Below are 27792 nucleotides of genomic sequence, written 5' to 3'. Positions count from 1 at the left end.
ATCTGTTGTCTCCTTCTATAGCCTGATTCTAGATCTGTTTTCTCCTTCTATAGCCTGATTCTAGATCTGTTGTCTCCTTCTATAGCCTGATTCTAGATCTGTTGTCTCCTTCTATAGCCTGATTCTAGATCTGTTTTCTCCTTCTATAGCCTGATTCTAGATCTGTTTTCTCCTTCTATAGCCTGATTCTAGATCTGTTTTCTCCTTCTATAGCCTGATTCTAGATCTGTTTTCTCCTTCTATAGCCTGATTCTAGATCTGTTTTCTCCTTCTATAGCCTGATTCTAGATCTGTTTGTCCTCTTGCCAACTTCATTGCTTAATTTTCAAGCCAAACATGACAAGAAGTTGGCATGATAGCACAAAAAGACTGGCACTATTTTATAGAGGGGAAAATTATGACATTTTATAATTTGGAACTCAAGTTATAACTAGTGTTAAAACTAATGATTCAAGATCAACTTCTTTACAAGAAAGGGGACTTTTCTTTATTCTGTGAGTGTAATGATTTCAGTTCAAATGGGACAGTGCTGTCTATATAAAGGACAATAATTTTCCACACAGTGCAGTACTACATTCCTTCCATTGCTGTGTGTGTTTGTGTTGTATGTTTTGAAGGAAATAAGGAGTAAAAGGGCTTTTGTTTTACGTTGTCTCTGTCTGTTCCGTTTGCATGATCTCCACAGAAACAGACAACGAACACAATATGAACAGCTGTATATTTGTATATATATAAAAATAAAAAAAACGCACTGTCGTTGAAAAACATTATTTCCAAGTTCAAGAAGAGGACATTAAACAAATAAAAATGACAAGTGTTTCAGTTTTTGTAGGTAGAAACTAAATATAAAATAAAACGATGCATCGCCAACACATTCAAGATGAAATTCATTCTTAGCTTAAAAAATAAAGAGATGTTTTTTAAAGAGATGTGAACAAATGATAAATGGTTGTATTGAATTTCAGCATTCAAAGCATAAGCCTAATGGAAACAACATAATGTTTTCATTCTGCAAGCATCAATGTCTGACAGGTTAACAATGTGTTAGAGAGAGAGAGAGAGTGTTTGACCAAAGACCCAACAGGGCAATTAGGCTGTAGAATGCTGACAGCCAGAGTGTTTGCATTGAGCTTCCCTACAGTATGGATCCCCCTTCGTTTACAGGAAGTTGACAGGAAAGCCTTCTCTTCATACCGTTTTAAAGTCTCAATCTGTGATTCACTTTTCCAGCCGAACGGCAGCCACACCACTGTTTTTGCCATAAAGCTGAGGGATGGTGTTTGAGAAATTAAACCAATACCTAAATTCATAGATGCCGCTTTACGGTCTCTACAGACCATCAGATCAACATGATATTCTTTAAAAAGCAATTGGTATACAACGAGGCGGCAGGGTAGCCTAGTGGTTAGAGTGTAGAGGCGGTAGGGTAGCCTAGTGGTTAGAGTGTAGAGGCGGCAGGGTAGCCTAGTGGTTAGTGTAGAGGCGGTAGGGTAGCCTAGTGGTTAGAGTGTAGAGGCGGCAGGGTAGCCTAGTGGTTAGAGTGTAGAGGCGGCAGGGTAGCCTAGTAGTTAGAGTGTAGAGGCGGCAGGGTAGCCTAGTGGTTAGAGTGTAGAGGCGGCAGGGTAGCCTAGTGGTTAGAGTGTAGAGGCGGCAGGGTAGCCTAGTGGTTAGAGTGAAGGCGGCAGGGTAGCCAGTGGTTAGAGTGTAGAGGCGGCAGGGTAAGCCTTGTGGTTAGAGTGTAGAGGCGGCAGGGTAGCCTAGTGGTTAGAATAAAATAAAGGCGGCAGGGTAGCCTAGTGGTTAGAGTGTAGAGGCGGCAGGGTAGCCTAGTGGTTAGAGTGTAGAGGCGGCAGGGTAGCCTAGTGGTTAGAGTGTAGAAGCGGCAGGGTAGCCTAGTGGTTAGAGCGTTGGACTAGTAACCGGAAGGTTGAAAGTACAAATCCCTGAGCTGACAAGGTACAAATCTGTTGTTCTGCCCCTGAACAGGCAGTTAACCCACTGTTCCCAGGCCGTCATTGAAAATAAGAATTTGTTCTTAACTGACTTGCCTAGTTAAATAAAGGTTAAATAAAATAAAATGTTAAAAAACGACCATTGAACAGCTGCCTGTAACTATTGCAGGTTGCACCTTTAAATGAAGGATAAAGCCAACTTATAAAGAAGGATAAATTATGAAGGATAAAGCCAACAAAGACCTTGACCAGTGGAGGCTGCTGAGGGGAGGACGGCTCATAATAATGGCTGGAACGGAGCAAATGGAATGGCATTAAACACCTGGAAACCATGTGTCTGATACCATTCCACCTATTCCGCTCCAGCCATTACCACAAGCCCATCCTCCCCAATAAAAGTGCCACCAACCTCCTGTGACTATTGAATGATTATGTCTATGTTCAGACGTGTGATAAATGCTTAAATTAGTAAAAGGCACAATTATGTTCTCTCCGTTAAAGGTAAAAACATGCATCTTGAACATTCTTTCAGTCAGCATTCTACACCTCAAGAACATTCTGAACATTCTTTCAGTCAGCATTCTAAACCTCAAGAACATTCTGAACATTCTTTCAGTCAGCATTCTAAACCTCAAGAACATTCTGAACATTCTTTCAGTCAGCATTCTAAACCTCAAGAACATTCTGAACATTCTTTCAGTCAGCATTCTAAACCTCAAGAACATTCTGAACATTCTTTCAGTCAGCATTCTAAACCTCAAGAACATTCTGAACATTCTTTCAGTCAGCATTCTAAACCTCAAGAACATTCTGAACATTCTTTCAGTCAGCATTCTAAACCTCAAGAACATTCTGAACATTCTTTCAGTCAGCATTCTAAACCTCAAGAACATTCTGAACATTCTTTCAGTCAGCATTCTAAACCTCAAGAACATTCTGAACATTCTTTCAGTCAGCAGTCTAAACCTCATCTTTGTTGAGGTAGTTTCTATCTGATTTTAATTTAATTATCACGATGACTTACTGTATGTGCAAAACCAGAATTGTTTTTAATTTTTAAATAACATTTAGCATATCCATGGTCATCGGCAAAAGATGATTTGTAACACGTAACACAGTGTTCTAACAATGATAGAGTTGTGCTGAATGTTTTCCTAAAGCAGCCTGAAGTACATATCTGTATTTTATCACTGTTTCAAGTGGCTATGATACCAAACTCATACCTGTCCTGCCCAGGCTACTGAAAAATCTATCTACTCCTACATTTATTGAAAAGGAGATATCCACCAAAAATCAAAACTCCAATGCTTAGGTCTCTATTCGATCCGTATCGCGGAAATTAAGCGTTACAGCGTGATTTGAATTTAAAGGCGATGTTAGCGGAGACTGCATTCACTGCCGACGACGGCTCAATAGTAAAAATGACCTTAGAATTTAAATCTGTAACGCTCCACTGATTCAGATGGACTAGAGCCTATAGTGATCTTTCTGAACATGAGTTGATCCCAGAGCAGAAACTGATTGGATATTCCTGTGCTGGTTCTTTTGGAGCCTGCTTGCTGGTGCGCTCATGTCCTCTGATGATTGAGTTTGACTTACTCTCCATTTTCTTGTGTGCTGCTGCTTGTCCAGTGCCCACAGTATAGTCATTTACCAGACGCTTTTATCCAAAGTGACTCACAGAACTGTCAACATTGACAGTGACAAACATGTACCTGCCAAAATAAAGGAAACACCAACATAAAGTGTTTGAATAGGGCGTTGGGGGCACCACGAGCCGCCAGAACAGCTTTAATGCACCTCTTGGCATAGATTCTATAAATGTCTGAATCTCTATTGGAGGGTAGCAACACCATTCGTCCACAATCATTTTCAATTTGGTGGGGGGGTTTTTTGATGGTGGTGGTGTAAAATGTTGTCTCAGGCACCGCTCTAGAAGTGTTCAATTGTTTTTGAGATCTGATGACTGAGATGGCCATGGGCATATGGTTTACACCGTTTTCATGCTCATCAAACCATACAGTGACCACTCGTTCTCTGTGGATAGGGGGGCATTGTCATCCTGGAAGAGACCACTCCCATCAGGATAGAAATGGCTGTTGTATCACTCAGAATGGCTGTGTATTTATTGGACTTTACCTTGCTCTCGAAGGGGGTTCAGTGGACATAAACCACGGCAGGAGAACACACCTCGCACCATAACAGAGCTGCCAGAACCCTCATTTACTCAAGTGTTTCCATTACTTTGGCAGTTACCTGTATATGTGGCCGATCGATCCAATGTGGGAAATCGAACCCCACCCTGATGTTGACCGCACCTTGCTCTAACTCTTACTCACTGAGCCAGGTGTAGACGCACAGGATCATCTTATAGTCTGAACAGCTTGTTAAGGAATCTAAAAACAGGTCGTGAAGGGTCATGTCTGAACGGCCCCATTGGAAACAACATTAGAATCCATGACAGTCTGTTGAGTTCTAGTGTTGCCTTCCGAGGTTCCGGATGTTCCGTAGGCCTCAGCGGAGACACAGGCTACCGGTGTTTCCCCCTTCCTCTTCGACATGCCCTCTATCAAACTTCTGCTGTTGTGGACCCTTCCAGGGGACGATGGGGACAGGGATGGGGACGGGGCAGCGGTGTTGGGGGTGACCTTAATGTTGTTTTGAACAATACAGTTACATACATTCAATTCAGGCGTACACTCTTATCTAGAACCTTAAAAGGTTTCTCCTGCTGTCCCCATAGGGGGGAACCTTTTCAAAAAGCCTTTTGGGTTCCGTATAGAACCCTTTTCACAGAGGGTTCTACGTGGAAAATAAAAAGTATTCTATCTCGAACCCAAAAGGGTTCATCAAAATAGGGCGTTGGAGAGAGGAGAACTGATGTTTTGGCACTACACTACATATTTAAAAATGTTTTATTAGTTTATTTGACAGACCTTCATGTTCTTCCCTGAGGTTATGAGCTCTCCATAGCCCTGTTGGTGGGAGAAGGCGTAGGCTGAGCGCCGGGAGCTGGTCCTCCGAACACGTCTCAGGTTCTGCTCCTTGGGACCCAGCTTTCTGCTGGCCTGCTGCAGGCTCCGCACCTGGGGAAGGAGGACAACAACAGAGAGTACCGTTATTGTGGATATTCAGATTAATATAATAGTTTGCATGAAGAACAATTTCCCTAATAATCCTGTTGACATGGACACATCTGAAATCAGGCTACCTGATTGCAGAATATCACCAATCAAAATAAATGCTCTGACACGGCGACCATTTTATAGTAGTGACATTTTTTGCGAAGCCTATTTGAGTCTGAGTTCGGACATATAAAGTTTGTATGTGAAAAAACGAATGATAAGATTCATACTTCCAGTTTTTCCCGAACTCACTTCAATCACGTATTACAGAGGGAGGTTGAGCTGACAGATTCTGGGACATATTCAGATAATAATAATAATAATAATGTATGCACACATGACTGTAAGTCGCTTTGGATAAAAGCGTCTGCTAAATGGCATATATTATTATAATATTCAGATCACATTATTCATATCACATTATCCAGATCACATTATTCATATCACATTATTCAGATCACATATTCAGATCACATATTCAGATCACATTATCCAGATCACATAATTCAGATCACATATTCAGATCACATATTCAGATCACATATTCAGATCACATTATTCAGATCACATACACCACTGGAACGCTGATTAAGCTGTTTAAACGTCCTAATAATTTGAAAGATTGCTCAGACAACCAGATGTTTTAATCAGTGCCTAGTCATATACTTACTACAATGTTGTCCTTATGCCAATTAAGATAAGCAGACTGTTGCATAACTTAGCTACAGGCATAATCAATTTAATATGAAATGATTCCTGTGCATGTTTCGGGTGTCAACTGGCTTTGTCTGCTGACTATATTATAGTGAGAAAAGGGGATACCTAGTCAGTTGGACAACTGAATACATTCAATTGAAATGTGTCTTCCACACTTAACCCAACCCCTCTGAATCAGAGAGGTGCGGAGAGCTGCCTTAATCAACATCTACGTCTTCTTCAGCGCCCCGGGGAACATTGGGTTAACTGCCTTGCTCAGGGGGCAGAACGACAGATTTTTTACCTTGTCGGCTCGGGGATTAGATCCAGCAACCATTCGGTTACTGGCCCAAACCTCTGACCACTAGGCTACCTGCTGGTTACTGGCCCAACACTCTGACCATTAGGCTACCTGCTGGTTACTGGCCCAACGCTCTGACCACTAGGCTACCTGCTGGTTACTGGCCCAACACTCTGACCACTAGGCTACCTGCCCAACACTCTGACCATTAGGCTACCTGCTGGTTACTGGCCCAACACTCTGACCACTAGGCTACCTGCTGGTTACTGGCCCAACACTCTGACCACTAGGCTACCTGCTGGTTACTGGCCCAACACTCTGACCACTAGGCTACCTGCTGGATACTGGCCCAACACTCTGACCACTAAGCTACCTACTGGTTACTGGCCCAACACTCTGACCACTAGGCTACCTGCTGGTTACTGGCCCAACACTCTGACCACTAGGCTACCTGCTGGCTACTGGCCCAACACTCTGACCACTAGGCTACCTGCTGGTTACTGGCCCAACACTCTGACCACTAGGCTACCTGCTGGTTACTGGCCCAACACTCTGACCACTAGGCTACCTGCTGGTTACTGGCCCAACACTCTGACCACTAGGCTACCTGCTGGTTACTGGCCCAACACTCTGACCACTAGGCTACCTGCTGGTTACTGGCCCAACACTCTGACCACTAGGCTACTTGTTGGTTACTGGCCCAACACTCTGACCACTAGGCTACCTGCTGGTTACTGGCCCAACACTCTGACCACTAGGCTACCTGCTGGCTACTGGCCCAACACTCTGACCACTAGGCTACCTGCTGGTTACTGGCCCAACACTCTGACCACTAGGCTACCTGCTGGTTACTGGCCCAACACTCTGACCACTAGGCTACCTGCTGGTTACTGGCCCAACACTCTGACCACTAGGCTACCTGCTGGTTACTGGCCCAACACTCTGACCACTAGGCTACCTGCTGGCTACTGGCCCAACACTCTGACCACTAGGCTACCTGCTGGCTACTGGCCCAACACTCTGACCACTAGGCTACCTGCTGGCTACTGGCCCAACACTCTGACCACTAGGCTACCTGCTGGTTACTGGCCCAACACTCTGATCACTAGGCTACCTGCTGGTTACTGGCCCAACACTCTGATCACTAGGCTACCTGCTGGTTACTGGCCCAACACTCTGATCACTAGGCTACCTGCTGGCTACTGGCCCAACACTCTGACCACTAGGCTACCTGCTGGTTACTGGCCCAACACTCTGACCACTAGGCTACCTGCTGGTTACTGGCCCAACACTCTGACCACTAGGCTACCTGCTGGTTACTGGCCCAACACTCTGACCACTAGGCTACCTGCTGGCTACTGGCCCAACACTCTGACCACTAGGCTACCTGCCCAACACTCTGACCACTAGGCTACCTGCTGGTTACTGGCCCAACACTCTGACCACTAGGCTACCTGCCCAACACTCTGACCACTAGGCTACCTGCTGGTTACTGGCCCAACACTCTGACCACTAGGCTACCTGCTGGTTACTGGCCCAACACTCTGACCACTAGGCTACCTGCTGGTTACTGGCCCAACACTCTGACCACTAGGCTACCTGCTGGTTACTGGCCCAACACTCTGACCACTAGGCTACCTGCTGGTTACTGGCCCAACACTCTGACCACTAGGCTACCTGCTGTTTACTGGCCCAACACTCTGACCACTAGGCTACCTGCTGGTTACTGGCCCAACACTCTGACCACTAGGCTACCTGCTGGTTACTGGCCCAACACTCTGACCACTAGGCTACCTGCTGGTTACTGGCCCAACACTCTAACCACTAGGCTACCTGCTGGTTACTGGCCCAACACTCTGACCACTAGGCTACCTGCTGTTTACTGGCCCAACACTCTGACCACTAGGCTACCTGCTGGTTACTGGCCCAACACTCTGACCACTAGGCTACCTGCTGGTTACTGGCCCAACACTCTGACCACTAGGCTACCTGCTGGTTACTGGCCCAACACTCTAACCACTAGGCTACCTGCTGGTTACTGGCCCAACACTCTGACCACTAGGCTACCTGCTGGTTACTGGCCCAACACTCTGATCACTAGGCTACCTGCTGGTTACTGGCCCAACACTCTGACCACTAGGCTACCTGCTGGTTACTGGCCCAACACTCTGACCACTAGGCTACCTGCTGGTTAGTGGCCCAACACTCTGACCACTAGGCTACCTGCTGGTTACTGGCCCAACACTCTGACCACTAGGCTACCTGCTGGCTACTGGCCCAACACTCTAACATTTCAAACACAGATTCAACCACAAGGACCAGGGCAGTTTTCCAATGTCTTGATGCAAGACATCTGCGTGAACACGCCTCAGGCATGCTGCAAGGAGGCATGAGGACTGCAGATGTTGCCAGGGCAATAAATTGCAATGTCCGTACTGTGAGACGCCTAAGACAGCGCTACAGGGAGACAGGACGGACATCTGATTGTCTTCGCAGTGGCAGACCACGTGTAACAACATCTGCACAGGATCGGTACATCCGAACACCACACCTGCGAGACAGGTACAGGATGGCAACAACAACTGCCCGAGTAACACCAGGCACGCAGACCACGTGTAACCACGTCTGTCTCATAAAGAAGGGCAGCTATTGGTTATTTTAAAAAACCAGACATTGAATATCCCTTTGAGCATGGCGAAGTTATTCATTACACTTTGGATGGTGTCTCAATACACCCCAGTCACTACAAAGATACAGGTGTCCTTCCTAACTCGTTGTCGGAAAGGAAGGAAGTTGTCGGAAAGGAAGGAAACCGCTCAGGAATTTCATCATGTTGCCAATGGAGACTTTAAAACAGTTACAGAGTTTAACGGCTGTGATAGGAGAAAACTGAGGATGGATCAACAATTATATAAACATTATAGTTACTCCACAATACTAAACTAAATGACAGAGTGAAAAGAAGGAAGCATGTACATAAAAAAAATATTCCAAAACACACATCCTGTTTGCAATAAGGCACTAAATATGGCAGTAATACTGCAAAAATGTGGCAAAAGAAATGACATTTTTATCCTGAATACAAAGCGTTATGTTTGGGGCAAATCCAACACATCACTGAGTACCACTTCATATTTTCAAGCATGGTGGTGGCTGCATCATGTTATGGGTATGCTTGTCATTGGCAAGTTCTAGAGAGTTATTTAGGATACAAAGAAACGTAATAGAGCTAAGCACAGGCAAAATCCTAGAGGAATGCTTTCCAACAGACACTGGGAGACACATTCACCTTTCAGCAGGACAATAAAAACACAAGGACAAATATACACTGGAGTTGCTTCCCAAGACAACATTGAATGTTCCTGAGAAGCCTAGTTACAGTTTTGACTTAAATCTGCTAGACAATCTATGGCAAGAAGAAAATGGTTGTCTAGCAGTGATCAACAACCAATTTGACAAAGCTTTAAGAATTTTTAAAATAATAATGAGCAAATATTGTACAATATAATAGGTGTGCAAACCTCTTAGAGACTTACCCAGAAAGACTTGCATGTGTAACTGCAGTCAAAGGTGTTCTCAGGGGTGTAAATAAACTCAGCAAAAAAACACAACCCTTTTTCAGGACCCTGTCTTTCAAAGATAATTTCTTTTTAAACAAATAACTTCACAGATCTTCACTGTAAAGGGTTTAAACTCTGTTTCCCGTGCTTGTTCAATGAACCATAAACAACGAATGAACATGCACCTGTGGAACGGTCGTTAAGACACTAACAGCTTACAGACGGTAGGCAATTAAGGTCACAGTTATGAAAACTTAGGACACTAAAGGGGCCTTTCTACTGACTCTGAAAAACAACAAAAGAAAGATGCCAAGGGTCCCTGCTCATCTGCATGAATGTGTCTTAGGCATGCTGCAAGGAGGCATGAGGACTGCAGATGTTGCCAGGGCAATAAATTGCAATGTCCGTACTGTGAGACGCCTAAGACAGCGCTACAGAGAGACAGGACAGACAGCTGATCGTCCTCGCAGTGGCAGACCACGTGTGAGGACTGCACAGGATCGGTACATCCGAACACCACACCTGCGAGACAGGTACAGGATGGCAATAACAACTGCCCGAGTAACACCAGGAACGCACAATCTCTCCATTAGTGCTCAGACTGTCCGCAATAAGCTGAGAGAGGCTGGACTGAGGGTTGTAGACCTGTTGTAAGGCAGGTCCTCACCAGATATCACAGGCAACAACGTTGCCTATGGGCACAAACCCACCGTCGGTGGACCAGACAGGACTGGCAAAAAGTGCTCTTCACTGACGAGTCACGGTTTTGTCTCACCAGGGGTGATGGTCGGATTTGCGTTTATCATCGATGAAATGAGCTTTACACTGAGGCCTGTACTCCGGAGCGGGATTGATTTGGAGGTGGAGTGTCCGTCATGGTCTGGGACGGTGTGTCACAGCATCATCGGACAGAGCTTGTTGTCATTGCAGTTAATCTCAACGCTGTGGGTTACAGGGAAGACATCCTCCTCCCTCATGTGGTACCCTTCCTGCAGGCTCATCCTGACATGACCCTCCAGCATGACAATGCCACCAGCCATACAGCTCGTTCTGTGCATGATTTCCTGCAAGACAGGAATGTCAGTGTTCTGCCATGGCCAGCAAAGAACCCAGATCTCAAACTAATTGAGCACATCTGGGACCTGTTGGATCGGAGGGTGAGGTCTTGGGCCATTCCTCACAGAAATGTCCAGGAACTTGCAGGTGCCTTGGTGGAAGAGTGGGGTAACATCTCACAGCAAAAACGGGCAAATCTGGTGTAGTCCATGAGGAGATGCACTGAGGTACTTAATGCAGCTGGTGGCCACACCAGATACTGACTGTTACTTTTGATTTTGACCCCCCCTATGTTCAGGGACACATTATTCAATTTCTGTTAGTCACATGTCTGTGGAACTTGTTCAGTTTATGTCTCAGTTGTTGAATCTTGTTATGTTCATACAAATATTTACACATTTTAAGTTTGCTGAAAATAAACACAGTTGACACTCTTTTTTTGCTGAGTTTACTTATTTAATTGTGATATTTCTGTTTTTCATTTTTAATAAATTAACTAAAATGTTTGTTTTTTTAAACATGTTTTTACTTTGTGAGGTATTAGGAGGTATTGAGTATAGATGGGTGAGAGAAGAAATATGTCATCCATTTTGAATTCAGGCTGTAACACAACAAGATGTGGAATAAGTAACAGAATACTTTCTGAAGGTATTGTATGTCTTTTCATTGGTTTAGTGTGATGCTTCCCCTGTTCCTAGTGGTTAACGGCGTCTGTCAATCACGTTCCCTTTACCTTGTCTGTCAGAGTGGGGTAAAGGTCTGTCTTCAGAAAGCGGACTGCCAACCCTGGCATGACACACGCCACGGTGGTCAGCATTATAACCAGCCACACACTCTTCTGAGTCAGGCAGTTACGGGCTGTGCCTGAAAAACCACAACAAAAATACCCTCGGACTCAAAAAATGCTCTGCATATTTGTACAATTTCATCTATCATTATTGTACTCTAGATTTAAAACTGAATAACACGAGGTTAATGTATTACACTAGGTTACTGAATTACACGAGGTTACTGTAAAGCACTGATGTGAAAACTGCTATATGAACACATGTATCACTAGCCACTTTAAACTATGCCACTTTGTTTACATACTCATCTCATATGTATATACTGCACTCAATACCATCTACTGTATCTTGCCTATGCCGCTCTGTACCATCACTCATTCATATATCTTTATGTACATATTCTTTATCCCCTTACACTTGTGTCTATAAGGTAGTAGTTTTGGAATTGTTAGCTAGATTACTCGTTGGTTATCACTGCATTGTCGGAACTAGAAGCACAAGCATTTCGCTACACTCATTTCGCTACTAACATCTGCTAACCATGTGTATGTGACAAATACAATTTGATTTGATTTGATTTGATTTGACATGTGATTGATTGACTGACTTACCAATGAAAGGAAAATAGCTGGGGAATATGCTGAAGAGGCCGTCACTGTGCATAGCGAATAGAATGGCAAAGTAGACAGCCAGGCTACCCCACACAAATACGTGATTCACAGCTGTCCAATAGTAGGTGTCCAGTCCAATCTGTAACCGAACAAAAAAAACTACATGTTCATATCACATATCAGTAAACAGTGACATGTTCACATCTTGTAAGTTAGATTTGAGTTAGTTAGTTAGTTTATAATGCATGGTTTGAGAATAACCATTCACCTGGCCATCGTCCACTAACAGAGCCTGGGGCCATTTTCTGATGTTTCTTCTGATTAGTCATTTATATCTTTGCCATAGCAACCACGGCACGAGGTATCAAAACAAAAACTAACACAAAACCCAGGAAGGTTTGAACAAGTCACCTACCGTACTCACCTGAACACCTAACATACTGTAGATGTGAGCTGGATTACAGCCCAGAAAATGCCAATAAAACCTACAGACAGCTACTCTTCCTGGGGTTTATTATGGATCCCCATTAGTTCCTGCCAAGGCAGCAGCTACTCTTCCTGGGGTTTATTATGGATCCCCATTAGTTCCTGTCAAGGCAGCAGCTACTCTTCCTGGGGTTTATTATGGATCCCCATTAGTTCCTGCCAAGGCAGCGGCTACTCTTCCTGGGGTTTATGATGGATCCCCATTAGTTCCCGCCAAGGCAGCAGCTACTCTTCCTGGGATTTATTATGGATCCCCATTAGTTCCCGCCAAGGCAGCAGCTACTCTTCCTGGGGTTTATTATGGATCCCCATTAGTTCCCGCCAAGGCAGCAGCTACTCTTCCTGGGGGTTTATTATGGATCCCAATTAGTTCCCACCAAGGCAGCAGCTACTCTTCCTGGGGTTTATTATGGATCCCCATTAGTTCCTGCCAAGGCAGCAGCTACTCTTCCTGGGGTTTATTATGGATCCCCATTAGTTCCAGCCAAGGCAGCAGCTACTCTTCCTGGGGTTTATAATGGATCCCCATTAGTTCCCGCCAAGGCAGCAGCTACTCTTCCTGGGGTTTATTATGGATCCCCATTAGTTCCCGCCAAGGCAACAGCTACTCTTCCTGGGGTTTATGATGGATCCCCATTAGTTCCTGCCAAGGCAGCAGCTACTCTTCCTGGGGTTTATTATGGATCCCCATTAGTTCCTGCCAAGGCAGCAGCTACTCTTCCTGGGGTTTATTATGGATCCCCATTAGTTCCTGCCAAGGCAGCAGCTACTCTTCCTGGGGTTTATTATGGATCCCCATTAGTTCCCGCCAAGGCAGCAGCTACTCTTCCTGGGGTTTATAATGGATCCCCATTAGTTCCCGCCAAGGCAGCAGCTACTCTTCCTGGGGTTTATTATGGATCCCCATTAGTTCCCGCCAAGGCAACAGCTACTCTTCCTGGGGTTTATGATGGATCCCCATTAGTTCCTGCCAAGGCAGCAGCTACTCTTCCTGGGGTTTATTATGGATCCCCATTAGTTCCCGCCAAGGCAGCAGCTACTCTTCCTGGGGTTTATTATGGATCCCCATTAGTTCCCGCCAAGGCAGCAGCTACTCTTCCTGGGCTCCAGCAAAATTAAGGATGCTGTACATTTGAAAAACATTACAATACACAACAGATTTCACAACATATTAAGTGTGTGCCCTCAGGCCACTACTCCACCACTACCACATATCTGCAACACAGAATCCATGTGTACACGTGTGTTTAGTGCGTATCAAATAAAATACAATTATATTAGTCACATGTGACAGTGATGTGCTTACTTACAATCCGCTAACCAACAATTAAAAGGAACTAGGAAGTAATTAAAGAGCAGCAGTAAAAAAGCAATAGCGAGACTATATACAGGGGGTACCGGTACAGAGTCAATGTGGAGGCTATATACAGGGGGTACCGGTACAGAGTCAATGTGGAGGCTATATACAGGGGGTACCGGTACAGAGTCAATGTGGAGGCTATATACAGGGGGTACCGGTACAGAGTCAATGTGGAGGCTATATACAGGGTATTACGGTACAGAGTCAATGTGGAGGCTATATACAGGGGGTACCGGTACAGAGTCAATGTGGAGGCTATATACAGGGGGTACCGGTACAGAGTCAATGTGGAGGCTATATACAGGGGGTACCGGTACAGAGTCAATGTGGAGGCTATATACAGGGGGTACCGGTACAGAGTCAATGTGGAGGCTATATACAGGGGGTACCGGTACAGAGTCAATGTGGAGGCTATATACAGGGGTACCGGTACAGAGTCAATGTGGAGGCTATATACAGGGGGTACCGGTACAGAGTCAATGTGGAGGCTATATACAGGGGTACCGGTACAGAGTCAATGTGGAGGCTATATACAGGGGGTACCGGTACAGAGTCAATGTGGAGGCTATATACAGGGGGTACCGGTACAGAGTCAATGTGGAGGCTATATACAGGGTATTACGGTACAGAGTCAATGTGGAGGCTATATACAGGGGGTACCGGTACAGAGTCAATGTGGAGGCTATATACAGGGGGTACCGGTACAGAGTCAATGTGGAGGCTATATACAGGGTATTACGGTACAGAGTCAATGTGGAGGCTATATACAGGGTGTTACGGTACAGAGTCAATGTGGAGGCTATATACAGGGTATTACGGTACAGAGTCAATGTGGAGGCTATATACAGGGGGTACCGGTACAGAGTCAATGTGGAGGCTATATACAGGGTGTTACGGTACAGAGTCAATGTGGAGGCTATATACAGGGTGTACCGGTACAGAGTCAATGTGGAGGCTATATACAGGGGTTACCAGTACAGAGTCAATGTGGAGACTATATACAGGGTGTTATGGTACAGAGTCAATGTGGAGGCTATATACAGGGTATTACGGTACAGAGTCAATGTGGAGGCTATATACAGGGTATTACGGTACAGAGTCAATGTGGAGGCTATATACAGGGGTTACCGGTACAGAGTCAATGTGGAGGCTATATACAGGGGTTACCAGTACAGAGTCAATGTGGAGACTATATACAGGGTGTTACGGTACAGAGTCAATGTGGAGGCTATATACAGGGTATTACGGTACAGAGTCAATGTGGAGGCTATATACAGGGTATTACGGTACAGAGTCAATGTGGAGGCTATATACAGGGGTTACCAGTACAGAGTCAATGTGGAGACTATATACAGGGTGTTACGGTACAGAGTCAATGTGGAGGCTATATACAGGGTATTACGGTACAGAGTCAATGTGGAGGCTATATACAGGGGTTACCAGTACAGAGTCAATGTGGAGACTATATACAGGGTGTTACGGTACAGAGTCAATGTGGAGGCTATATACAGGGTATTACGGTACAGAGTCAATGTGGAGGCTATATACAGGGGTTACCAGTACAGAGTCAATGTGGAGACTATATACAGGGTGTTACGGTACAGAGTCAATGTGGAGGCTATATACAGGGTATTACGGTACAGAGTCAATGTGGAGGCTATATACAGGGGTTACCGGTACAGAGTCAATGTGGAGGCTATATACAGGGGTTACCGGTACAGAGTCAATGTGGAGGCTATATACAGGGGTTACCGGTACAGAGTCAATGTGGAGGCTATATACAGGGGGTACCAGTACAGAGTCAATGTGGAGGCTATATACAGGGGTTACCGGTACAGAGTCAATGTGGAGGCTATATACAGGGGGTACCGGTACAGAGTCAATGTGGAGGCTATATACAGGGGTTACCGGTACAGAGTCAATGTGGAGGCTATATACAGGGGGTACCGGTACAGAGTCAATGTGGAGACTATATACAGGGGTTACGGTACAGAGTCAATGTGGAGGCTATATACAGGGGTTACCGGTACAGAGTCAATGTGGAGGCTATATACAGGGGGTACCAGTACAGAGTCAATGTGGAGGCTATATACAGGGGTTACCGGTACAGAGTCAATGTGGAGGCTATATACAGGGGTTACCGGTACAGAGTCAATGTGGAGGCTATATACAGGGGTTACGGTACAGAGTCAATGTGGAGGCTATATACAGGGGGTACCGGTACAGAGTCAATGTGGAGGCTATATACAGGGGGTACCGGTACAGAGTCAATGTGGAGGCTATATACAGGGGGTACCGGTACAGAGTCAATGTGGAGGCTATATACAGGGGGTACCGGTACAGAGTCAATGTGGAGGCTATATACAGGGGGTACCAGTACAGAGTCAATGTGGAGGCTATATACAGGGGTTACCGGTACAGAGTCAATGTGGAGGCTATATACAGGGGTTACCGGTACAGAGTCAATGTGGAGGCTATATACAGGGGTTACCGGTACAGAGTCAATGTGGAGGCTATATACAGGGGGTACCAGTACAGAGTCAATGTGGAGGCTATATACAGGGGGTACCAGTACAGAGTCAATGTGGAGGCTATATACAGGGGGTACCAGTACAGAGTCAATGTGGAGGCTATATACAGGGGGTACCGGTACAGAGTCAATGTGGAGGCTATATACAGGGGTTACCGGTACAGAGTCAATGTGGAGGCTATATACAGGGGGTACCGGTACAGAGTCAATGTGGAGGCTATATACAGGGGTTACCGGTACAGAGTCAATGTGGAGGCTATATACAGGGGGTACCGGTACAGAGTCAATGTGGAGACTATATACAGGGGTTACGGTACAGAGTCAATGTGGAGGCTATATACAGGGGTTACCGGTACAGAGTCAATGTGGAGGCTATATACAGGGGGTACCAGTACAGAGTCAATGTGGAGGCTATATACAGGGGTTACCGGTACAGAGTCAATGTGGAGGCTATATACAGGGGTACCGGTACAGAGTCAATGTGGAGGCTATATACAGGGGTTACCGGTACAGAGTCAATGTGGAGGCTATATACAGGGGTACCGGTACAGAGTCAATGTGGAGGCTATATACAGGGGTTACCGGTACAGAGTCAATGTGGAGGCTATATACAGGGGTACCGGTACAGAGTCAATGTGGAGGCTATATACAGGGGTTACCGGTACAGAGTCAATGTGGAGGCTATATACAGGGGTTACCGGTACAGAGTCAATGTGGAGGCTATATACAGGGGGTACCAGTACAGAGTCAATGTGGAGGCTATATACAGGGGTTACCGGTACAGAGTCAATGTGGAGGCTATATACAGGGGTTACCGGTACAGAGTCAATGTGGAGGCTATATACAGGGGTTACCCGGTACAGAGTCAATGTGGAGGCTATATACAGGGGTACCGGTACAGAGTCAATGTGGAGGCTATATACAGGGGGTACCGGTACAGAGTCAATGTGGAGGCTATATACAGGGGGTACCGGTACAGAGTCAATGTGGAGGCTATATACAGGGGTACCGGTACAGAGTCAATGTGGAGGCTATATACAGGGGTACCAGTACAGAGTCAATGTGGAGGCTATATACAGGGGTTACCGGTACAGAGTCAATGTGGAGGCTATATACAGGGGTTACCGGTACAGAGTCAATGTGGAGGCTATATACAGGGGTTACCGGTACAGAGTCAATGTGGAGGCTATATACAGGGGGTACCAGTACAGAGTCAATGTGGAGGCTATATACAGGGGGTACCAGTACAGAGTCAATGTGGAGGCTATATACAGGGGGTACCAGTACAGAGTCAATGTGGAGGCTATATACAGGGGGTACCGGTACAGAGTCAATGTGGAGGCTATATACAGGGGTTACCGGTACAGAGTCAATGTGGAGGCTATATACAGGGGGTACCGGTACAGAGTCAATGTGGAGGCTATATACAGGGGTTACCGGTACAGAGTCAATGTGGAGGCTATATACAGGGGGTACCGGTACAGAGTCAATGTGGAGACTATATACAGGGGTTACGGTACAGAGTCAATGTGGAGGCTATATACAGGGGTTACCGGTACAGAGTCAATGTGGAGGCTATATACAGGGGGTACCAGTACAGAGTCAATGTGGAGGCTATATACAGGGGTTACCGGTACAGAGTCAATGTGGAGGCTATATACAGGGGTTACCGGTACAGAGTCAATGTGGAGGCTATATACAGGGGTTACCGGTACAGAGTCAATGTGGAGGTACAGGGAGGTACAGAGTCAATGTGGAGGCTATATACAGGGGTACCCGGTACAGAGTCAATGTGGAGGCTATATACAGGGGGTACCGGTACAGAGTCAATGTGGAGGCTATATACAGGGGGTACCGGTACAGAGTCAATGTGGAGGCTATATACAGGGGGTACCGGTACAGAGTCAATGTGGAGGCTATATACAGGGGTTACCGGTACAGAGTCAATGTGGAGGCTATATACAGGGGGTACCGGTACAGAGTCAATGTGGAGGCTATATACAGGGGGTACCAGTACAGAGTCAATGTGGAGGCTATATACAGGGGTTACCGGTACAGAGTCAATGTGGAGGCTATATACAGGGGTTACCGGTACAGAGTCAATGTGGAGTCAGGGGTTGTGAGTCAATGTGGAGGCTATATACAGGGGTTACGGTACAGAGTCAATGTGGAGGCTATATACAGGGGTTACGGTACAGAGTCAATGTGGAGGCTATATACAGGGTGTTACGGTACAGAGTCAATGTGGAGGCTATATACAGGGGGTACCAGTACAGAGTCAATGTGGAGGCTATATACAGGGGTTACCGGTACAGAGTCAATGTGGAGGCTATATACAGGGGTTACCGGTACAGAGTCAATGTGGAGGCTATATACAGGGGTTACGGTACAGAGTCAATGTGGAGGCTATATACAGGGGGTACCGGTACAGAGTCAATGTGGAGGCTATATACAGGGGGTACCGGTACAGAGTCAATGTGGAGGCTATATACAGGGGGTACCGGTACAGAGTCAATGTGGAGGCTATATACAGGGGGTACCGGTACAGAGTCAATGTGGAGGCTATATACAGGGGGTACCAGTACAGAGTCAATGTGGAGGCTATATACAGGGGTTACCGGTACAGAGTCAATGTGGAGGCTATATACAGGGGTTACCGGTACAGAGTCAATGTGGAGGCTATATACAGGGGGTACCGGTACAGAGTCAATGTGGAGGCTATATACAGGGGTTACCGGTACAGAGTCAATGTGGAGGCTATATACAGGGGGTACCGGTACAGAGTCAATGTGGAGGCTATATACAGGGGTTACCGGTACAGAGTCAATGTGGAGGCTATATACAGGGGTACCGGTACAGAGTCAATGTGGAGGCTATATACAGGGGTTACCGGTACAGAGTCAATGTGGAGGCTATATACAGGGGGTACCGGTACAGAGTCAATGTGGAGACTATATACAGGGGTTACCGGTACAGAGTCAATGTGGAGGCTATATACAGGGGTTACCGGTACAGAGTCAATGTGGAGGCTATATACAGGGTATTACGGTACAGAGTCAATGTGGAGGCTATATACAGGGGTTACCGGTACAGAGTCAATGTGGAGGCTATATACAGGGTGTTACGGTACAGAGTCAATGTGGAGGCTATATACAGGGGGTACCGGTACAGAGTCAATGTGGAGGCTATATACAGGGGGTACCGGTACAGAGTCAATGTGGAGGCTATATACAGGGGGTACCGGTACAGAGTCAATGTGGAGGCTATATACAGGGGGTACCGGTACAGAGTCAATGTGGAGGCTATATACAGGGGTTACCGGTACAGAGTCAATGTGGAGGCTATATACAGGGGGTACCGGTACAGAGTCAATGTGGAGGCTATATACAGGGGTTACCGGTACAGAGTCAATGTGGAGGCTATATACAGGGGTACCGGTACAGAGTCAATGTGGAGGCTATATACAGGGGTTACCGGTACAGAGTCAATGTGGAGGCTATATACAGGGGTACCGGTACAGAGTCAATGTGGAGGCTATATACAGGGGTTACCGGTACAGAGTCAATGTGGAGGCTATATACAGGGGGTACCGGTACAGAGTCAATGTGGAGACTATATACAGGGGTTACCGGTACAGAGTCAATGTGGAGGCTATATACAGGGGTTACCGGTACAGAGTCAATGTGGAGGCTATATACAGGGTATTACGGTACAGAGTCAATGTGGAGGCTATATACAGGGGTTACCGGTACAGAGTCAATGTGGAGGCTATATACAGGGTGTTACGGTACAGAGTCAATGTGGAGGCTATATACAGGGGGTACCGGTACAGAGTCAATGTGGAGGCTATATACAGGGGTACCGGTACAGAGTCAATGTGGAGGCTATATACAGGGGGTACCGGTACAGAGTCAATGTGGAGGCTATATACAGGGGGTACCGGTACAGAGTCAATGTGGAGGCTATATACAGGGGGTACCGGTACAGAGTCAATGTGGAGGCTATATACAGGGGTTACCGGTACAGAGTCAATGTGGAGGCTATATACAGGGGGTACCGGTACAGAGTCAATGTGGAGGCTATATACAGGGGGTACCGGTACAGAGTCAATGTGGAGGCTATATGCAGGGTGTTACGGTACAGAGTCAATGTGGAGGCTATATACAGGGTGTTACGGTACAGAGTCAATGTGGAGGCTATATGCAGGGTGTTACGGTACAGAGTCAATGTGGAGGCTATATGCAGGGTGTTACGGTACAGAGTCAATGTGGAGGCTATATGCAGGGTGTTACGGTACAGAGTCAATGTGGAGGCTATATACAGGGTGTTACGGTACAGAGTCAATGTGGAGGCTATATACAGGGTATTACGGTACAGAGTCAATGTGGAGACTATATGCAGGGTGTTACGGTACAGAGTCAATGTGGAGGCTATATACAGGGTGTTACGGTACAGAGTCAATGTGGAGGCTATATACAGGGTATTACGGTACAGAGTCAATGTGGAGGCTATATACAGGGTGTTACGGTACAGAGTCAATGTGGAGGCTATATACAGGGTATTACGGTACAGAGTCAATGTGGAGGCTATATACAGGGTGTTACGGTACAGAGTCAATGTGGAGGCTATATACAGGGGTTACCGGTACAGAGTCAATGTGGAGGCTATATACAGGGGGTACCGGTACAGAGTCAATGTGGAGGCTATATACAGGGGGTACCGGTACAGAGTCAATGTGGAGGCTATATACAGGGTGTTACGGTACAGAGTCAATGTGGAGGCTATATACAGGGTGTTACGGTACAGAGTCAATGTGGAGGCTATATACAGGGTGTTACGGTACAGAGTCAATGTGGAGGCTATATGCAGGGTGTTACGGTACAGAGTCAATGTGGAGGCTATATACAGGGTGTTACGGTACAGAGTCAATGTGGAGGCTATATACAGGGTATTACGGTACAGAGTCAATGTGGAGACTATATGCAGGGTGTTACGGTACAGAGTCAATGTGGAGGCTATATACAGGGTGTTACGGTACAGAGTCAATGTGGAGGCTATATACAGGGTATTACGGTACAGAGTCAATGTGGAGGCTATATACAGGGTGTTACGGTACAGAGTCAATGTGGAGGCTATATACAGGGTATTACGGTACAGAGTCAATGTGGAGGCTATATACAGGGTGTTACGGTACAGAGTCAATGTGGAGGCTATATACAGGGGTTACCGGTACAGAGTCAATGTGGAGGCTATATACAGGGGGTACCGGTACAGAGTCAATGTGGAGGCTATATACAGGGGGTACCGGTACAGAGTCAATGTGGAGGCTATATACAGGGTGTTACGGTACAGAGTCAATGTGGAGGCTATATACAGGGTGTTACGGTACAGAGTCAATGTGGAGGCTATATACAGGGTATTACGGTACAGAGTCAATGTGGAGACTATATGCAGGGTGTTACGGTACAGAGTCAATGTGGAGGCTATATACAGGGTGTTACGGTACAGAGTCAATGTGGAGGCTATATACAGGGTATTACGGTACAGAGTCAATGTGGAGGCTATATACAGGGTGTTACGGTACAGAGTCAATGTGGAGGCTATATACAGGGTATTACGGTACAGAGTCAATGTGGAGGCTATATACAGGGTGTTACGGTACAGAGTCAATGTGAAGGCTATATACAGGGGTTACCGGTACAGAGTCAATGTGGAGGTTATATACAGGGGGTACCGGTACAGAGTCAATGTGGAGGCTATATACAGGGGTTACCGGTACAGAGTCAATGTGGAGGCTATATACAGGGGGTACCGGTACAGAGTCAATGTGGAGGCTATATACAGGGGTTACCGGTACAGAGTCAATGTGGAGGCTATATACAGGGGGTACCGGTACAGAGTCAATGTGGAGACTATATACAGGGGTTACCGGTACAGAGTCAATGTGGAGGCTATATACAGGGGTACCGGTACAGAGTCAATGTGGAGGCTATATACACGGGGTACCGGTACAGAGTCAATGTGGAGGCTATATACAGGGGGTACCGGTACAGAGTCAATGTGGAGGCTATATACAGGGGGTACCGGTACAGAGTCAATGTGGAGGCTATATACAGGGGTACCGGTACAGAGTCAATGTGGAGGCTATATACAGGGGTTACCGGTACAGAGTCAATGTGGAGGCTATATACAGGGCTACCGGTACAGAGTCAATGTGGAGGCTATATACAGGGGTTACCGGTACAGAGTCAATGTGGAGGCTATATACAGGGGGTACCGGTACAGAGTCAATGTGGAGGCTATATACAGGGGTTACCGGTACAGAGTCAATGTGGAGGCTATATACAGGGGGTACCGGTACAGAGTCAATGTGGAGACTATATACAGGGGTTACCGGTACAGAGTCAATGTGGAGGCTATATACAGGGGTACCGGTACAGAGTCAATGTGGAGGCTATATACAGGGGGTACCGGTACAGAGTCAATGTGGAGGCTATATACAGGGGGTACCGGTACAGAGTCAATGTGGAGGCTATATACAGGGTATTACGGTACAGAGTCAATGTGGAGACTATATACAGGGGTTACCGGTACAGAGTCAATGTGGAGGCTATATACAGGGGGTACCGGTACAGAGTCAATGTGGAGGCTATATACAGGGGGTACCGGTACAGAGTCAATGTGGAGGCTATATACAGGGTATTACGGTACAGAGTCAATGTGGAGGCTATATACAGGGGTACCGGTACAGAGTCAATGTGGAGGCTATATACAGGGGGTACCGGTACAGAGTCAATGTGGAGGCTATATACAGGGGTTACCGGTACAGAGTCAATGTGGAGGCTATATACAGGGGGTACCGGTACAGAGTCAATGTGGAGGCTATATACAGGGGTACCGGTACAGAGTCAATGTGGAGGCTATATACAGGGGGTACCGGTACAGAGTCAATGTGGAGACTATATACAGGGGTTACCGGTACAGAGTCAATGTGGAGGCTATATACAGGGGTACCGGTACAGAGTCAATGTGGAGGCTATATACAGGGGTTACCGGTACAGAGTCAATGTGGAGGCTATATACAGGGGGTACCGGTACAGAGTCAATGTGGAGGCTATATACAGGGGTTACCGGTACAGAGTCAATGTGGAGGCTATATACAGGGGGTACCGGTACAGAGTCAATGTGGAGGCTATATACAGGGGTTACCGGTACAGAGTCAATGTGGAGGCTATATACAGGGGGTACCGGTACAGAGTCAATGTGGAGACTATATACAGGGGTTACCGGTACAGAGTCAATGTGGAGGCTATATACAGGGGTACCGGTACAGAGTCAATGTGGAGGCTATATACAGGGGGTACCGGTACAGAGTCAATGTGGAGGCTATATACAGGGGGTACCGGTACAGAGTCAATGTGGAGGCTATATACAGGGGGTACCGGTACAGAGTCAATGTGGAGGCTATATACAGGGGGTACCGGTACAGAGTCAATGTGGAGGCTATATACAGGGGTTACCGGTACAGAGTCAATGTGGAGGCTATATACAGGGGGTACCGGTACAGAGTCAATGTGGAGGCTATATACAGGGGTTACCGGTACAGAGTCAATGTGGAGGCTATATACAGGGGGTACCGGTACAGAGTCAATGTGGAGGCTATATACAGGGGTTACCGGTACAGAGTCAATGTGGAGGCTATATACAGGGGGTACCGGTACAGAGTCAATGTGGAGACTATATACAGGGGTTACCGGTACAGAGTCAATGTGGAGGCTATATACAGGGGTACCGGTACAGAGTCAATGTGGAGGCTATATACAGGGGGTACCGGTACAGAGTCAATGTGGAGGCTATATACAGGGGGTACCGGTACAGAGTCAATGTGGAGGCTATATACAGGGTATTACGGTACAGAGTCAATGTGGAGACTATATACAGGGGTTACCGGTACAGAGTCAATGTGGAGGCTATATACAGGGGGTACCGGTACAGAGTCAATGTGGAGGCTATATACAGGGGGTACCGGTACAGAGTCAATGTGGAGGCTATATACAGGGTATTACGGTACAGAGTCAATGTGGAGGCTATATACAGGGGTACCGGTACAGAGTCAATGTGGAGGCTATATACAGGGGGTACCGGTACAGAGTCAATGTGGAGGCTATATACAGGGGGTACCGGTACAGAGTCAATGTGGAGGCTATATACAGGGTATTACGGTACAGAGTCAATGTGGAGGCTATATACAGGGGGTACCGGTACAGAGTCAATGTGGAGGCTATATACAGGGGGTACCGGTACAGAGTCAATGTGGAGGCTATATACAGGGTGTTACGGTACAGAGTCAATGTGGAGGCTATATACAGGGTATTACGGTATGGAGTCAATGTGGAGGCTATATACAGGGGGTACCGGTACAGAGTCAATGTGGAGGCTATATACAGGGGTACCGGTACAGAGTCAATGTGGAGGCTATATACAGGGTATTACGGTACAGAGTCAATGTGGAGGCTATATACAGGGGGTACCGGTACAGAGTCAATGTGGAGGCTATATACAGGGGGTACCGGTACAGAGTCAATGTGGAGGCTATATACAGGGTGTTACGGTACAGAGTCAATGTGGAGGCTATATACAGGGGGTACCGGTACAGAGTCAATGTGGAGGCTATATACAGGGTGTTACGGTACAGAGTCAATGTGGAGGCTATATACAGGGTGTACCGGTACAGAGTCAATGTGGAGGCTATATACAGGGTGTTACGGTACAGAGTCAATGTGGAGGCTATATACAGGGTGTTACGGTACAGAGTCAATGTGGAGGCTATATACAGGGGTACCGGTACAGAGTCAATGTGGAGGCTATATACAGGGTGTTACGGTACAGAGTCAATGTGGAGGCTATATACAGGGTGTACCGGTACAGAGTCAATGTGGAGGCTATATACAGGGTGTTACGGTACAGAGTCAATGTGGAGGCTATATACAGGGTATTACGGTACAGAGTCAATGTGGAGGCTATATACAGGGGGTACCGGTACAGAGTCAATGTGGAGGCTATATACAGGGTGTTACGGTACAGAGTCAATGTGGAGGCTATATACAGGGTGTACCGGTACAGAGTCAATGTGGAGGCTATATACAGGGGTTACCGGTACAGAGTCAATGTGGAGGCTATATACAGGGTATTACGGTACAGAGTCAATGTGGAGGCTATATACAGGGGGTACCGGTACAGAGTCAATGTGGAGGCTATATACAGGGGGTACCGGTACAGAGTCAATGTGGAGGCTATATACAGGGTATTACGGTACAGAGTCAATGTGGAGGCTATATACAGGGGGTACCGGTACAGAGTCAATGTGGAGGCTATATACAGGGGGTACCGGTACAGAGTCAATGTGGAGGCTATATACAGGGGTTACCGGTACAGAGTCAATGTGGAGGCTATATACAGGGGGTACCGGTACAGAGTCAATGTGGAGACTATATACAGGGGTTACCGGTACAGAGTCAATGTGGAGGCTATATACAGGGGTTACCGGTACAGAGTCAATGTGGAGGCTATATACAGGGGGTACCGGTACAGAGTCAATGTGGAGGCTATATACAGGGGTTACCGGTACAGAGTCAATGTGGAGGCTATATACAGGGGGTACCGGTACAGAGTCAATGTGGAGACTATATACAGGGGTTACCGGTACAGAGTCAATGTGGAGGCTATATACAGGGGTACCGGTACAGAGTCAATGTGGAGGCTATATACAGGGGGTACCGGTACAGAGTCAATGTGGAGGCTATATACAGGGGGTACCGGTACAGAGTCAATGTGGAGGCTATATACAGGGTATTACGGTACAGAGTCAATGTGGAGACTATATACAGGGGTTACCGGTACAGAGTCAATGTGGAGGCTATATACAGGGGGTACCGGTACAGAGTCAATGTGGAGGCTATATACAGGGGTACCGGTACAGAGTCAATGTGGAGGCTATATACAGGGTATTACGGTACAGAGTCAATGTGGAGGCTATATACAGGGGTACCGGTACAGAGTCAATGTGGAGGCTATATACAGGGGGTACCGGTACAGAGTCAATGTGGAGGCTATATACAGGGGGTACCGGTACAGAGTCAATGTGGAGGCTATATACAGGGTATTACGGTACAGAGTCAATGTGGAGGCTATATACAGGGGGTACCGGTACAGAGTCAATGTGGAGGCTATATACAGGGGGTACCGGTACAGAGTCAATGTGGAGGCTATATACAGGGTATTACGGTACAGAGTCAATGTGGAGGCTATATACAGGGGGTACCGGTACAGAGTCAATGTGGAGGCTATATACAGGGGGTACCGGTACAGAGTCAATGTGGAGGCTATATACAGGGTGTTACGGTACAGAGTCAATGTGGAGGCTATATACAGGGTATTACGGTATGGAGTCAATGTGGAGGCTATATACAGGGGGTACCGGTACAGAGTCAATGTGGAGGCTATATACAGGGGGTACCGGTACAGAGTCAATGTGGAGGCTATATACAGGGTATTACGGTACAGAGTCAATGTGGAGGCTATATACAGGGGGTACCGGTACAGAGTCAATGTGGAGGCTATATACAGGGGGTACCGGTACAGAGTCAATGTGGAGGCTATATACAGGGTGTTACGGTACAGAGTCAATGTGGAGGCTATATACAGGGGGTACCGGTACAGAGTCAATGTGGAGGCTATATACAGGGTGTTACGGTACAGAGTCAATGTGGAGGCTATATACAGGGTATTACGGTATGGAGTCAATGTGGAGGCTATATACAGGGGGTACCGGTACAGAGTCAATGTGGAGGCTATATACAGGGGGTACCGGTACAGAGTCAATGTGGAGGCTATATACAGGGTATTACGGTACAGAGTCAATGTGGAGGCTATATACAGGGGGTACCGGTACAGAGTCAATGTGGAGGCTATATACAGGGGGTACCGGTACAGAGTCAATGTGGAGGCTATATACAGGGTGTTACGGTACAGAGTCAATGTGGAGGCTATATACAGGGGGTACCGGTACAGAGTCAATGTGGAGGCTATATACAGGGTGTTACGGTACAGAGTCAATGTGGAGGCTATATACAGGGTGTACCGGTACAGAGTCAATGTGGAGGCTATATACAGGGTGTTACGGTACAGAGTCAATGTGGAGGCTATATACAGGGTGTTACGGTACAGAGTCAATGTGGAGGCTATATACAGGGGGTACCGGTACAGAGTCAATGTGGAGGCTATATACAGGGTGTTACGGTACAGAGTCAATGTGGAGGCTATATACA

At 46.6% G+C, this 27792-nt stretch overlaps 1 protein-coding gene across 2 annotated transcripts in view; it reads right to left on the bottom strand.

The window, feature by feature from the left end:
• Positions 1 to 1962: 1962 nt before the first annotated feature.
• atp8b4 (ATPase phospholipid transporting 8B4) overlaps positions 1963 to 27792 on the bottom strand; it is an 89822-nt gene continuing 63992 nt past the window's right edge. For both annotated transcript variants that reach the window (XM_046343133.1, XM_046343124.1), the window contains 4 exons: positions 12090 to 12228; positions 11424 to 11554; positions 4889 to 5038; positions 1963 to 4600 (listed from right to left, as the gene is read on the bottom strand). In XM_046343133.1, coding sequence (XP_046199089.1) covers positions 4370 to 4600; positions 4889 to 5038; positions 11424 to 11554; positions 12090 to 12228 — 651 coding nt within the window. In that variant the 3' untranslated portion in view covers positions 1963 to 4369. The remainder of the gene's footprint in view (positions 4601 to 4888; positions 5039 to 11423; positions 11555 to 12089; positions 12229 to 27792) is intronic.

The sequence above is a fragment of the Oncorhynchus gorbuscha genome, linkage group LG01, assembly GCF_021184085.1.
Source record: "Oncorhynchus gorbuscha isolate QuinsamMale2020 ecotype Even-year linkage group LG01, OgorEven_v1.0, whole genome shotgun sequence".
NCBI classification, from domain to species: domain Eukaryota; kingdom Metazoa; phylum Chordata; class Actinopteri; order Salmoniformes; family Salmonidae; genus Oncorhynchus; species Oncorhynchus gorbuscha.
Note: the sequence above shows the minus strand (reverse complement) of the source record. Positions and strands in the feature narration are given on the sequence as shown.